Source organism: Nanorana parkeri, unplaced genomic scaffold (genome assembly GCF_000935625.1).
Source record: "Nanorana parkeri isolate BGI_ZX_2015 unplaced genomic scaffold, ASM93562v1 scaffold111, whole genome shotgun sequence".
Lineage (NCBI taxonomy): Eukaryota > Metazoa > Chordata > Amphibia > Anura > Dicroglossidae > Nanorana > Nanorana parkeri.
Window position 1 is genome coordinate 2,250,217 of NW_017306379.1, and position 14,821 is coordinate 2,265,037.

Below are 14,821 nucleotides of genomic sequence, written 5' to 3' on the forward strand. Positions count from 1 at the left end.
TCTTGGGGCAGCAGAGAGAGTAAATCAGGCCCCAGCTTGTGATGTCTGTTGCTTTATGGGAATACAAGACAAGATTCTCTCCTGGGCTGTGCTGATAAAGATCCTTATTGATCCCATGACCAGCAGAGACTATGAGCAGCCCAGTGACCGGGAAATGCTTTGCAATCACTATGTGGAGTCATTGGGCTCAACCAGAAGGTGATGCAGTTATCATAATCATCCAGCAGGTGGCGGCAAATCCCTTCACATATCACAGTCGGGGCCTCCGTCACCGAACATGGAACGTGACACAGAGAGCTGGTTGGAGGCTGGGCATAGTGTAGAGGATGCCTGTTGGAGGCTGAGGATAGTGTAAAGGAGGTCTGGTTGGAGGCTGGGGACTGTGTAGAGGAGAGCTGGTTGGAGGCTGGGCATAGTGTAGAGGATGCCTGTTGGAGGCTGAGGATAGTGTAAAGGAGGTCTGGTTGGAGGCTGGGGACTGTGTAGAGGAGAGCTGGTTGGAGGCTGGGCATAGTGTAGAGGATGCCTGTTGGAGGCTGAGGATAGTGTAAAGGAGGTCTGGTTGGAGGCTGGGGACTGTGTAGAGGAGGGCTGGTTGAAGGATGGGGAGAGTGTAAAGGAGGTCTGGTTGGAGGCTGGGGACTGTGTAGAGGAGGGCTGGTTGAAGGATGGGGAGAGTGTAAAGGAGGTCTGGTTGGAGGTTGGGGACTAGGGTTGCCACCTTTTCTTCAAGCGAAACCCGAACACTCCAGCGACGCACTGACATTTTTGTGGGAGAATGAGTTATGGCTTATTCCTTTGATAATAGCGCCACCCATTCATATGTAAATATCACAGTTGAGACTATTTTCTGTGGGGGGCAGTAGCCTCTATCTTAATTTTGGTTGCCCCCGTCTCCCTGACATTTTGTGTTCGGGTTTCTGCTGCCATGAAACCCGAACACAGCATTCAAAACCCGAACTGTCCGGGTGAATCCTGGACAGGTGGCAACCCTACTGGGGACAGTGTAAAGGAGGTCTGGTTGGAGGCTGGGGACAGTGTAAAGGAGGTCTGGTTGAAGGCTGGGGACAGTGTAAAGGAGGTCTGGTTGGAGGCTGGGGACAGTGTAAAGGAGGTCTGGTTGGAGGCTGGGGACTGTGTAGAGGAGGGCTGGTTGGAGCCTGGGGAAAGTGTAGAGGAGGCCTGTTGGAGGCTGGGGATAGTGTAGAGGAGGCCTGTTGGAGGCTGGGGATAGTGTACAGGAGGTCTGGTTGGAGCAGAACAGAGTATAGAGGAGGTCTGATTGGAGGCTGTAGGGGAGGTCATGGTAGAGGTTGTGAACAATGTACAAGAAGTCAACATAGAGACTGGTGACAACATAGAGGAGGCCTGATTGATAGCTGGGGGAAGTGTAGAGGAGGCCATGGTGGAGGCTGGGAACAGTGTAGAGGAGGCCACATTAGATGCCAGGAGCAGTGCAAGGGAAGAGAATAGAAGAGGCTAGGAATAATTAGAGGGAGAACACAATGGCGGAGGTTTGGTTGGAGGCCGGGGACAGTGTGGAGGAGGTCATGGTACATGATCGGGACAGTGTGGAGGAGGTTTGGTTGGAGGCTGGGGACGGTGCGGAGGAGGTCATAGTACAGAATGAAGACAGAATGTCGGAGGTTTGATTGGAGGCCATAATCAATGGTTGAGGCTGGGATGAATGGTTGGAGGCCGGATACCGGACACCGCAGCTCCTACGATGCTCCGCTCGGGTCGCAGAGGCCGGGCTCATCAGTGTACCAGGGGGGAGGGGTCGCGCTCGCCGTCTCCCGTAACAACGCCCCGCCCCATTGCCCGTGCAGTCGGGCCGCTAGGACGTCATTTCCGGTGGAGCGCTTCTAGACGTGTGGCGGAGGCGGCGGCTGGAGCGGAGAGTAGAGAGACGGACAGAGCCGGGAAGCGGCCTCCCCCCAGCACACAGCGCCACCCCCCGCCTCGAGCCTCCCAGCCATGGGCAACGCCGCCACCGCCAAGAAAGGGAACGAAATCGAGAGCGGTGAGTGCGGCCTGAGAGGCCCAGAGACCCGGGAGGGGTGGACGGCTAGGAAATACCGAGGCTTCAGTGACACGCACAGGCCGCGGCCCTGGAGAGAAGGGGGGGGTGCATGTCACTGTGTGGGGATGAGGACCTCAGTAGCAGTGGAGCCGTTGCCCATGGCAACTATTTACATCCTAGCAAAAGGGAAGCTGATTGGTTGCCATGATTGACAGCTTCACTTTCCATACATCATCCCAGCAGGACAATTTGGGGTGTTGCCCATAGCAACCGGTCTCCTTTTCATTGACCTAAGTCACCTGTGATGCTTCCTCACATTTGTCCCCCGGCTCTTATATCGGCCTTTATACAGAAGCGGAACTGTAGTCGGGGTGACCCCAGAGGAGCGTTTGTATTGTTTGTGTGATAATAAAATTATTTCTTGCTGCAGTCTCACTCCTGCGGCATCACTTTCCATCAGTCAGCCTTTGTTTACATGAGAAGTGAGACTGACTAGAGGAGTGCCAATGTGATTGTACAATCTCCGGGGGCCCTCCTGCTGCACGGGGGGTTGTGATTGGTGAATCTAAACTTTGCTTGGTCTATGTTCCCTTGTCACTGCTGCCTTAGGAAGGGGTCCCAAGGGGCCCCAAAATGTCATACGCATTATGTAGTGGTGAACGAATGTCTAATCCCTGTTTGGCTACTATTGGGCCTCACCACGGTGGCTGCGTCTCTGCCTCCCACAGGCCAATCACAAAACACACAGGCCCAGGCTCTGTTTTATGATTGGCCAGGAGGTGAGGGGGGGGGGGGGAAGAAGAGCTTTTCAGTGTTCAGGTGACCGTGCAGACCAATAAATGCTCTCCATTCGCTAGCGTTCTGCTAGAGTTAGATGCTCGCTGCAGTATGTGTACTGGTTAGTGTGGGGGCTTTCACTCAGGTTTGACCAGCAGGGGCGGGGGGAGAGGCGACAGATTTGGGTATTTTATTTTCTCACATTTGTTGAGAGGGGAATTATCCTTTAACAGTGTTAGAAATACAACAGCCTATGCTAATATGCAACGATTGTATTACTGACATGCTGATGTACTGTTATGTCTTTTGAGCACTAGATGGCGCTGTGGTGCAAGTCTGGTCTATGCTGGTTCTTCTACATGCATGTTCATCTATGATCTGTGTGTTTCCTGTTGATGCTGTATTCCTGTATACAGATGTAATAACGTTCTCCTAAGCACGTAAAAGTGAATTCAGCGTTCCTCGAGATCTCAGCGCTTCATCTAAACACATAACCCACAAACCGGACATAGAAATACGTCTGCGTGACAGCAAGGTCCCGAGGAACGCCGGCCTGAAACTTGAGAGAGTAATCCTGTTTGGAGTTGGGCTTTAAAGTTTGGTCTATGCTTGTGAGGGCGCCATTGTCCGTTCCCGTCATCACCCGCTCTCATTGTTGGTCTGTTGCTGAAAGGAGTGCTCTGGGTTCTAAACTGATCCTGGCTGCCGTCTCCCCACTATGGCTTCACTTGTCATCACTCAGCCTTTGCTGACATAAACAGGGAAGCCATGGCTTTGCCTACTTCCATGTGATCAGATTTTCCACCCAGACCAATCGTACATTGATGGAATTGATTGCATTTTCGGATCGATGACCCAGTATCTGTCTTTTCAATAATAGTTTTGATCATATCATATGATTGTGTAAAGAGAAGAGAATCTTCACTCTTTAAAAACTCCAATTACCACTTCTGTTTTGATGCAGGTAAAACGTATGTCAGACGCACACTTGGGAGATCCCAGGATACACGTCCCAGAGCTGCGCGTTTGTGTTCAGTTGCACACAGTGTTTGAGGTGCAGTCTCATTGATTATCTAGTTACATCTGCACGGAAATCAGTGAAAAAAGGCATGTACCTTTTTTTTGCGACACACGTTTTTTTCATCCGCAATCCTGCACGATTGCACGGGCGGAATTGCTGTGGGAAACCACGCAATCTGTCTGGGCCAACTGGGGTGCCATTAGAAAATAATGGCACCACCAGCGCGATTCCATGACAGCACGGTTTCGTGCACGATTGGCGCTTGGTCACGGATCACACAAGTGTGCACCTGGCCTTAAATGCCATGTGAAATCTTTGCTGTCCTCTTCTCCCCCGCCACTGTTCTACTGCGTATAGAATCCCAAGCCAACATCTTTTTCATTTTGTCATTGGAAGCCGAATGTTTCTTCCGGGACGCCAGATGAATGAAGATGCCGATAAATGGGGAAGCTGATCCCTCCTGGGATATGAGACATTGGTATCACGGGCCTGCAAAAGGAGACGACTGCATGTCATGCTAACCTAGGGCAGAATGGGGATGGGGTTCACGCTGCTGACACCATCCTGCTCAACTATATTTTTGTGAAAATCAAAGTTTCGGGTAGAAAATTACCGGGTGACCAATGACTGCAGCCTATCAGATGCTGTTGCAGTTTGGATGTTAAGATCGCTGTGAGTGGTGCGGTTGTGTGAATACAATAGCCTACAGGGGAGATTCCTCCATCCACACTAGTTAGCATGGATAGAGGAATTAATTGAATTTTTTTCCCTCCATCAGCCTGCATACTAAATGAGAGCAATTTGATCTGGTATGGCTAGCTGTGTACTATGAGGAGGCACCTGAGCAATCTGTTTAACATTTATACACAATATGGCATTCCGTCATGTTATGCAGGTTGGTGGATCTTACAGAGATTGTAAAGTCAGGTTGTAACTTAGGCGGCAAAGGAAAAGTGTATCTAAAACCAATTTTCCTTTTCATATTGGATATATGGCAGAAGGTATGAAAACCCTGTCCGTGTTTATTTGGTGTCTGTGTCCCTTTCAGGATATTTTCCTTCACTTCCTGTCTGCTACTCACAACAGGAAATGAGAGGAAATCCCCTCTTGTCAGCAGAACAAGTGTCCCAATTGAAAAAAGTTTTCCCTGTATCACTGTTGTCACGACAGCTCTTTAAATCTGAATTTTCTTAGAGATAATAGAGAGGGTGAATCTAATCATCGAGGTTCCAGACAGCGAAACACCTTACAGGGGTTCTAATCCTTCCCCCAATCTATCCATACATATAATATACACACATTTAGTTTGCACAGTGGACCTTGCATTATAAAAAGCAAGATCCGCTAACTAACGTCTGGGTGACGCATCATTCTGTGTGTGGTGATCTGCATCTTACTAATCAAATCAATTAAACTAAATTCTTAAAAGGCCAACTGCCGCTGCAATTTTATTTTTCTTTGGGCCTTTGGATAGGGTGGGAAAAGTTGGGTGTTCAGTTGCTCAGATGCTGTGAGTGCCAAGTTGGAGCAACGCTGCTGAATTCCGTGCTGCAAGTGAGTGCTCAGCACTCGCAGCAGAAGTGGATGAAGAACGCGGAGTGTGCCGGAGAAGGTGGTGACAGAGCACCAGCAGCCATTTTAAATGTGGGCACACCTGGCAGCGATGGAGAAAGGTGCACCCCGATGGAGGAAACCAATTCAGCGTGGGAACCTCCAATTTAATATTTTGGTGGACAAGCACAGCAAATTAGTATGAAAATGGTATTTATTACTCAAAAATATTTTCCTCCGCCATTTTGTTTGGCACCGTGCAGCCAAAGCGTTCAGTGAGGCTCAGGTCACACCTAGGCCATTTATTGCACAAAACAGAGATTTGTGTTCACGTCTATGGCAGCTGTTTACACCTTTTGCGAATTGTCGCGCAAAAAGTTGCATGAGCTATTTTCTGGTGGTTGTTGCGCAGTTTGGGTCCCATAGACATCTCTACGCATTGCAAAGCAAAATCGTGCAAACCAAAACGCGTGACAACTGCACGAAAGCAGCTCACTAGATCCTCCACAATGTGTGAACTTAGCCTGAAGCTGCTGCAGTGAACTGAAATGCTGCAGAACAGCTACTCGGCACTTGGCTAAGGAACTGAACACACCTCAGGGCTCGCACGTGCCATCTCATTCTGGGTTAAATGACACACTGTGGATAGAGCAATCTCCCTGCTGGCTATTGTGTTCAAGCAGCCAGCTCCTGCAGCTCAGGGCTGGACCAATCCCAGTAGCAGGTAGCTACTCTGCAAAAAATGACAGCTGGCACATAAGTTTTGAGGTTTTCTGTGATTGTCAATGGAGCTGGCTCCTAAAAAAAAATCCTGTGAGTTCTTGGATTGGACAGACTGGCTCCTGAATTCACTTATAATTTGTCCACCCCTGCTGTAACTGCAGCTGATTGGCTGCTTATCAGCTGGACCTTTTTATCAGTCCTTTAAAATGTTTGTTTATACCCATATTGGAGAGATTTCTGACTACTGTCCTAACAAGAGGCGAGGGAAAACCCCCTCAACAAGGACATGGCAAAAATGTGTGCATTACTGGTGTGAATGCAGCCTATGACTGAACTACAAATCCCAGCACTATGGGGCTTATCACTTCACGATCGGCGAGCATTAGCTTGCAGGCACGTCTCTCTGACTTTGGAATGTGAATTATGGGGCCATGGTCACTGGAAAATGTGACACTCTGACAGTAGGAGAGGTATGTGTATAAGATGAGGATCGCTCTGTGTGCGAAGAGTCGATGTCAGCAGATTGAGGTTCAGCATTATTCTTGGAAACATTTGTGTAGATGTTTTTGGATTAAAAAAATGAATGATAGATGAAGCACGCTTAGGACTCAACATGAAGATGATAGCCCAGCGGTGGGCAACTCCAGCCCTCCAGCTGTGCTCTGGCTACAAATCCCATCATGCCTCTGGGAGTCATTCCTGTTACTGTCAGTATTGCAATGCCTCATGGGACTTGTAGTTCCACAACAGCTGGAGTTGCCCAATGGTACTATTTATTGCATTTGACAGGATGCAGCCAACCTTTCTTGGGGAAGGTGGGTTGTGTCCCCCCAAAACGTTGGGAACACAGTGAATAGTACCGTTTTTTTGTTTTTGTTTTTATAAGCTGCTTGGTTTTAGGTCATGAGCGCCCCACTACTGTGTGTGTTTATCTATCTTTTGTATATCTGCAGAGTGCCCAGCAGTTTCCTCTCGTCGTGTACTTAGAAGTACCATGTGACTGCGTGTTTGGGGATATTTATGTATAGTCGGGGTTGCCTGGACTGTCTTTTTCTGAGCACCGGTGTGAGAGTCGGTAACATGTGTAGAGTCGATGCCACCAGAAGTGTTTGTATAATGGCCGTGTCATCATGGACCTGTGTACGGTATCATGGTCACTGTGTCTTTAGCTTTCAGCTGTCATTTTTACAGTTTGTTGTGGAATCTGATATGAGCAGGGCTTGAAAAATGTGATGGTGTCTCACCAGTCAGTCAAAAATGTCACCAGTCAGCATGACCGGACTATGGCTTTGCAATTTATGCTAAAAATTTTTGGGGACAGAGCTTTCTTTTGGAGGTATATAATCACCACATGGGGGGGAGGTTATTTTGTTTACTATATAATGAAAAAAGTACCGTAAATGTAAAAGAAACAAAGTTTCCCTACGTTATGTTATAAAACATTTATTCTTACCCATATTTTTAGTAAACCATGAAATTCGGGGTCACGGCGGGTAAATAGACACCAAACATGTCAAGCCTTAAAATTGCGTGCACCCGCAAAATCGCAAAAAACCTCCCATAGGCGACAATTAAAACTCTTTTACTTCTCATCAGTTTAGTATTAGGGATTAATGGCTCTAAAATGATTGCTCTCACTCCGACGTTTGTGGCGATATTTACCATGTGCGGCACAATAGGCGTAATCGTTTTCGCACGTGGGTGCGTGTGCATGTGGGGGGCGGGGACTTAATTTTTTTTTTAGTCTTTATTTTTTTGATTCTTTCATTTTAATATTACTTTTTTTTTACACAACTTTATTGCTATCACATGGGGGGACTGAGAAGCCCCCTATGTAATAGCCAATTTACATGGCAGGTCCTCTTTATGGAGACATTAGGGGTTCTTGGAGTCCCCTGATATCACCTAGGGACCCCCAGAGAAGCTGATAAAGCAGAGATCGGCTTCATCAGCTTCTCTAGCTGGAGAGTGACACTGAATGCAGGAAGTGATGTAATATACCCCCCTCTCCAAGGTGCTCTGAGTGTGCATATTATTATATAAGTCTAAGACCCCGTTCACATCGGTAAGTTTAGGTGTGATTAAGGAATCCTACGTGAGGAACTTGCATTTTGCTACAGCAGGAATCCCTAATCTGATGTTTACACACGGCAGCGGTCACCTGTTCAAGGTAATGATCGGGTCACAGCTGCTGCATGTAAACGCCGCCACGCCGCATGTATGTGATAAGATTACATGTGGTTAGAAAACAATTGCTCTCCCTGGATGCATCGATTGCTTGTCCAGGGAGAGTGGTCTCTTCCTCCTGTTCAATATGGTGTTTTGAGTGAGGTCGGCATAAAGAGTAATGCCAGCGAGTTGTGGTGAGATTGAGGCTTTAATTCCTTGCCGCTTCCATAGCTTTTTCTTTGGCATGATGAAAGTTAATTTTTGTCTCTGAGATGTCAGATGTCTCTGGGGACTTTGTCAGGCTTTGGCGATCCTGTGGAGACAGTTGTGGCACAAGTTCTGCAAGTAGATGGTGTAGAAAAGGTGGAATCTAATGTGGGGACATAGGTTCAGCAATTCCCAGACTTTGTTTCTCCTCGTGTGAACAAGGGCCATTGAAAATCATGGGATTTCTTGTGTTGGGCATTTAAAAGTGCTTTTCCGACTGCTCAAAAATGCCTAAAAACGACTTACCGGCATGTAAATCTGATTAAATTGCTGCTAGATTTTGCTGCTGTTGGCTGATTTATTTGAATGGGTAATGATATGTCTGCGTACATGATTCATGTCTGGAATATTTTGCAGTATAACATTAGGTCCAGAAGTTGTGATGTTGTATTGTTCATAAATGTAGAATGAGTGTTTCCAAGTGTAGAATGTTAATTGTCAAGTTACTCAGTCTTTTGGTTTCTGGTACTGCCTAACCTCACATGCTGTCTCCCAACTCCTGAGAGTGCATAACTGAATGAAATTACAGATCCCCATATTGGTTCTCATCCCGGATTTCTGCAGGTCTCTAATGCTGACAGTGGAACAGAAGTTGGCAATCGGTGTTGTAGGGCAGTCAGTAGACAACTGTCGGACTTTAGACCTCTGACAAAAGCTTAAAGTGACACTAAACTCAGGAGTTAAATCTTAAAAATACATTCAGGTACCTGAACTATTGACAATACTGGACCTTAGTTGTGTATCATTCGGCTGTAGATCCTCCAATCGTCTCTGAAATGCTGCTGACACTGTCCTTCCTTCTGGAGGGGGGCTACTTTTCTTCCCCGTGGTCCCTGTGTGTGTTGTAAAGTAGTCACGGCTCCAAGCTCACTCCTACGATGGACTACAATCTCACGTTTAGTTTCATAATTTGTATTGAGCTTGTAGTCCATAATGGCAGCGAGCTGTGGCTGCGTTCTTAAGACACTTGGGTTTTTGTTTTTTCTTTGAAGGTTTATTTGTAATGCTGTTTATATTATAATTTTGTTTTACTTTCGGTGATCTCGTTATTTACTATATTGTTGTTCAAACAGTCTGTAACTTTTTTTTACATAGAACATCTTAGGGCCGGTACACACCACAAAGAGAGCGTTCGGCCACTGGAATGCAACCCGGCCAGCTCCCTGCATTCAGGGCCCGGAGGGGGTGTGGCGGTGCATTGAAGTCAATGGCACCGCAGCCACACAACCCACAGTGCAATCACCAGAATGCGTGGCACGTTAGTGCCTGTGTTCTTGTCCAGTGCTATCTGCAAAAATGCTGCATGCACTATTTTTGCAGCTCACACTGGACCAGAACGCAGGCACTAATGCGCCACGCGTTGCGGGCGATCGCACTGCGGACGGGGTGTGTGGATGCAGTGCCATTGACTTCAATGCACCTCCATGCCTCCTCGTGCCCCTGAACGCAGGGAGCTGGCCGGGTTGCGTTCCAGAGGCTGAACGCTCTGAAACACACTCTTTGTAATTTCTTTATATTGCCTTCTATACCAGAGGTAATAACATTTGACGTTCTGAAGCCATTAAGCACAGAATAGGAGGCGAGGAACCTGCTTACATTTACGACAATAGAAAAGGCTCAGACACGCTTATCCAGCTGTAACTTGATTGGATTGGTTGCCTGGATTCGGGGATTTGTCCGGCCCTGTATTATTTTGCTAGCTTCTTATATTTCTCATTGGCAAGTTGTTATCACATTTCCTGGATCTGTTCCAACCCTCTTGGATTCCCCCTCCATGTTGCATTTTCCTAAATATAAAATCAAGTAATAAAAATACGACTGTAAAAGTGAGACCCCCTTTGCAGACCAGGACTCGGGTCACCTCCTCCTAAACCTGTGACTGGATGCTATAAAGCAAAGCAACTCGGCAGATGGTTAGCAGGCACCGGTGATGAGTCTAGGTCCACCCAAGCCCAATCTAAACTCTTACTTCTACCCCCTCTTCCCAAACCAATCAGTTGCAATAAGGCGCATTTCACCGCCCCAGAGCTATACATCACAAAGGGGCAGGGAATGATCCCGCTGCAACTTCAAACACTGATTGGGTCAGGAGGAGGGGGGTGGTGGTCAGAGTTTTAAGGGGGCTTGGGCTAACTCAGTCGAACTGGGTGTGCACCAAGCCCTGTCTCATCACTAGTAGTTACTCTTCGGTACCACATTTTACTTTTATAGACCCTGCCTACCTCCCAGATGTGGCACTGGAACACCAAGGGTGCATTCACAGGAATTCAGCGGAGGATACGATACGTTCATTTGCAATTGTACCTTGCGATTTCCTTCCGATCTGTTGCAATATGTTTTTTAACGGCTGCTAATGCAAAGGCACCGAAGAATGGATGTGGCTAATTCACACAAGATTTGTTGCGTTACGTTGCACTGAAAAAAAGTCGTGCATTTTCTGCTTTTCAACACAATGGAACGGAGCAGTGTGAGCTAGCTCTATTCAAACACATTCATTTTTCAGTGCCCTTCCATTGTCATCCATTGAAAAATGTATCTTGACATCTGCGTATGGGGCTGATGTTCACTCTCCCTTCCGCATCCCACAATGCATTCCTATATTGCCAAGCCTGAGCACTGACACTTGTGGGCTGGTGCACACCTAGGCGACACCGCACCTTGCAGCAATCGTGCACGATTCCGTGCGATCACGGAGTCGCCCAGCACAGATGGTCGCGCTGTGGGTGCCATTATTTTCTAACGGCACCCCAGTCGCGCCGGGCGGATTGCCCAGTTTCCTGCCGCGATTCCGCCCGTGCATCCGAACGCGATCGTGGCTTAAAAAAACATCAGCGCGTCGTGAATCGCAAAAATTCTGTGTCTGCGATTGCCGAATCTCTGTCTACATTGTGCAGGACCTGAACGATCCCGGCTCTCTTGTAGGAGAAGGGATTGCAAAATCCTATGCCAATGACTTTCTGTAGGGCTTTATTTGCTCCGGATCTTTGGTGGTATTGGGTAGGCAGGTAGACTGTTGTAAGCTCATCACTCAATCTGATTGTGCAAACTCCTTTAGGTATAATGCAAGAAGTTGTCTGGGGATAGATTGATTGGCTATATTTGGTAGGTGCTCATATTACATAGCGTTGGTAAATGTAAAGTTGCTTGGACAACGATTGTACAGTGTTTGTATGGTGACCCTAAAGTTGCCTTGTGGCATCACAGTGCCAGCTGCCCATCTGTAATTATCCTTTATAATGCTGTATTACAGGTTTACTAGACTGGTAAATTCGGTCAGCGTGTATCCGTTCTGATGGAAGTGCTTTGGATTGCTATGGTTTGTTTGTACTTGGTATAAGCAATTTTAAAGTGATCTGCTAAATGCAGGGCTTGCATATATTTGTTAGGAGACCTCAGGATGTCTGTTAACATGAAGCTGTTAGATATTTCAGGGATGTGCTGTAGAAGTGTATGTAAAACCTTCTCCTTTCTCCAGTCTAGGGGCTTTATTCAGCTTCTTATGAATCATGTCTCATTCCATTTGAAGGGCTTTAGGGATATAGTAACAGTATATTAAACTGCTAATCTTGTTTGGATAACGATGCAACTGTGCTAAAGTATCAAAATATCTCTTCTGGCTTGTTTTATTTTAACTTCATCTAAGTTCTATACGGTCTGGTGCTTCCAGATACTGAGTGCTTGTCACAGGGAGTTCTAGGGGAAACTACATCATCTTGTCACATGATTCTGTGGAAGATGGATACATCTTCCCCTGGTGCCCTAAGGGCCGGTGCACACCTAGGCAACACCTCACGGCATTCGTTGACGACTCCTCACGGAGTCGCCAAAGTGTGAACCAATCGCGCTGTGGGTGCCATTATTTTCTAATGGCACCCCAGTCGCACTGGGCGGATCGCGTGGTTTCCCGCTGCGATTCCGCCTGTGCTTCAGAACACGATCACAGCTAAAACAGCCACGCGTCGTGTATCGCAAAAAAAGGTACATGTACATTTTTTCTGCGATTGCCGTGGGGATGTCACCCCATTGAAATCAATGGGGCTGCGCGGCAATCACTGCCTGCATTGTGCAGGACCACACAATCCCGGATCGCGGAGGTCAGCACCGGGCCTTCTGGATATAAGCTACTTGCAGCAACGGCCGGGAACACACATGCACGAGTGCCTCCACAGCAGCCGGCTAGCTGATGGCCCCACCCAGGGGTGGTATAAAAAAAATGGAAGATTTGGGGAAGTGTGGACTTACCCTTCTCAAAAATAAAAAAAGGCGAGGTTTAATATCACTTTAAGGTTTTAGTTCCTGTAGATTGTCCAAGCTTAGGCGACCCATACACGTGAGATTCTGACTTTCGGTAAAAAAAAGCAGACTCATCCTGGGGGATTGATACACAGATGGGGACACAATCTGCTCCATTTGTCACTAAATCTCCCTAGAATAAAAATGCTTTCTGATGACCGGGGCGAAATGAGAAAAATCGTCACGGACAGATACGGAGCAGACACAAAAAAACTAACATAGCTGGAACTTTACCCTTGTCTTTAACCCCTTCGTGACTGACGACGTACAGTGTATGTCGCCAGCATCGGGGCTGTTTAAACAGACTCCCGGCGACTTTTGCCGCCGGGACTCTGTTTAAACTTGTAGAGCCGACTGTCGGCTTTACAACAGAAGCGATCCTGGCGACTTACCTGTCGCCAGATCGCTTCTGCGTCCCGAAGAAGAGTTTTTTGGGGCATTTAATTAAATTTGTCACTAAATTTTGGGGTTTAATAAGGAGTTGCGCTAATATTGCGCAACATAAACATTTTCAACTACCACCATTTTATTCTATAGGGTCTTGGCATTCAGAAAATATATAATGTTGGGGGGTTTTACGTCATTTTCAGGCCTAAAATGTGGAATATAACATGGGTGTGAAAATGGAAAAAAGGGCCTCAGTCATGAAGGGGTTAAAATAACAACAAACACACCTTTAGAAATGTTTAGTAATGACAATCTACAATCACATACCTCTAGATAATTGCCAGCTTTGTATTCTTTGCATACCTCAGTTCTCTTTTCTTCCCCAGTCTTCGGACAGTGGCCATGTTTACTAAGGGCAGATTACTAGCTCTCCATTTACTTCCTGGAACTTTGGCACATGTGACTAGGACATGTGACCATGCACATCATCTCGGGAGGAAAATGCCTTTCCCTGAAATCTCCTGAGATTACAGATGAGATTTCCCAGCAATGCTCTGCTGATGTAACCTTCCCAGGATGCAACACTTGGGCACAATTACATCCTTTGTGCCAAGAAGTGGACTAGGAAGTAGATGAACTCTATTTGTAAGTAAATTAAAAAAAGAAGTTTTAACGAATGTATGTAAAATGATTTTAAATCGCATGCTGGTGTGATTTGTAGTGAAAGGGGGTAACGGTCCACGTTAAAGCAACCTTCAATCTACAATTCTACTGTAAGTCCCGGTAAAAATGTCATATTGCGCGATTTGACGCACATTCACGGGTGTAACTGACTTGTGGTGCCATTTCTTGGCACCCCAAACACGGCCGGAAAAAACGTGCATTTTTCCTGCATGTTAAAACCCGCCAATGAGAAACGCGGGATGCGTAGCAGAATTTTCTACTTGCCTGAGCGTGCGGCATACATTGAAGACAATGGAGAAACGTGGCAAAAAAATTTGCATGAATGCGACACGCGGTCCCAGTATGCCGAGGTGTGCACGGGACCTAACCCACTGCAACACAACCCACTTGTTCCGATATTTGAAAAGGAATGTCATGCTGCACAGAGGGTAAGGGGTTAAACAAAATTCCAAGGTGGAATGTGAAGTTCCTCTTAGGCCCGGTGCAGATCTCCGGGATCGTGCGGTCCTGCACAATGCAGGTAGTGAATGCCGCGCGGCTCCCATTCATTTCAATGGAGTGACATCCGAGCGTCAATTGCAGAAAAACCGTAGCCACGCCCTCCAGCCGCAATGCTATGGGTCGTACGGAATCGCAAGGCATATTATGCCTGCGGGTTTTTTTTTCTTTTGTTATCCACGACTCCTGTTCAGAATCGCGGCGGAAAACTGCGCAATCAGCGCAACGGGGGTGCCATTAGAATGTAATTGCACCCATAACGTGGCCGGTTCACACCTTGGCGACTCCTGACCATGCGGCTATCCGCGCAAAATTGTGCTTGATTGCCGTGAGGTGTCCACTAGGTGGGCACCGGCCCTTAAACTTGGAGAAAGACAGTGACCGAAAAGTAGCTATAAAAATGAGCATCTGCTGACCCCGCTCTGTTT

At 47.1% G+C, this 14,821-nt stretch overlaps 1 protein-coding gene across 1 annotated transcript in view; it reads left to right on the forward strand.

The window, feature by feature from the left end:
* The first annotated feature begins 1,831 nt into the window (after positions 1 to 1,831).
* Positions 1,832 to 14,821, forward strand: part of PRKACB (protein kinase cAMP-activated catalytic subunit beta) — an 81,560-nt gene continuing 68,570 nt past the window's right edge. Inside the window, exon 1 of the mRNA XM_018553135.1 lies at positions 1,832 to 2,023. Coding sequence (XP_018408637.1) covers positions 1,978 to 2,023 — 46 coding nt within the window. The 5' untranslated portion in view covers positions 1,832 to 1,977. The remainder of the gene's footprint in view (positions 2,024 to 14,821) is intronic.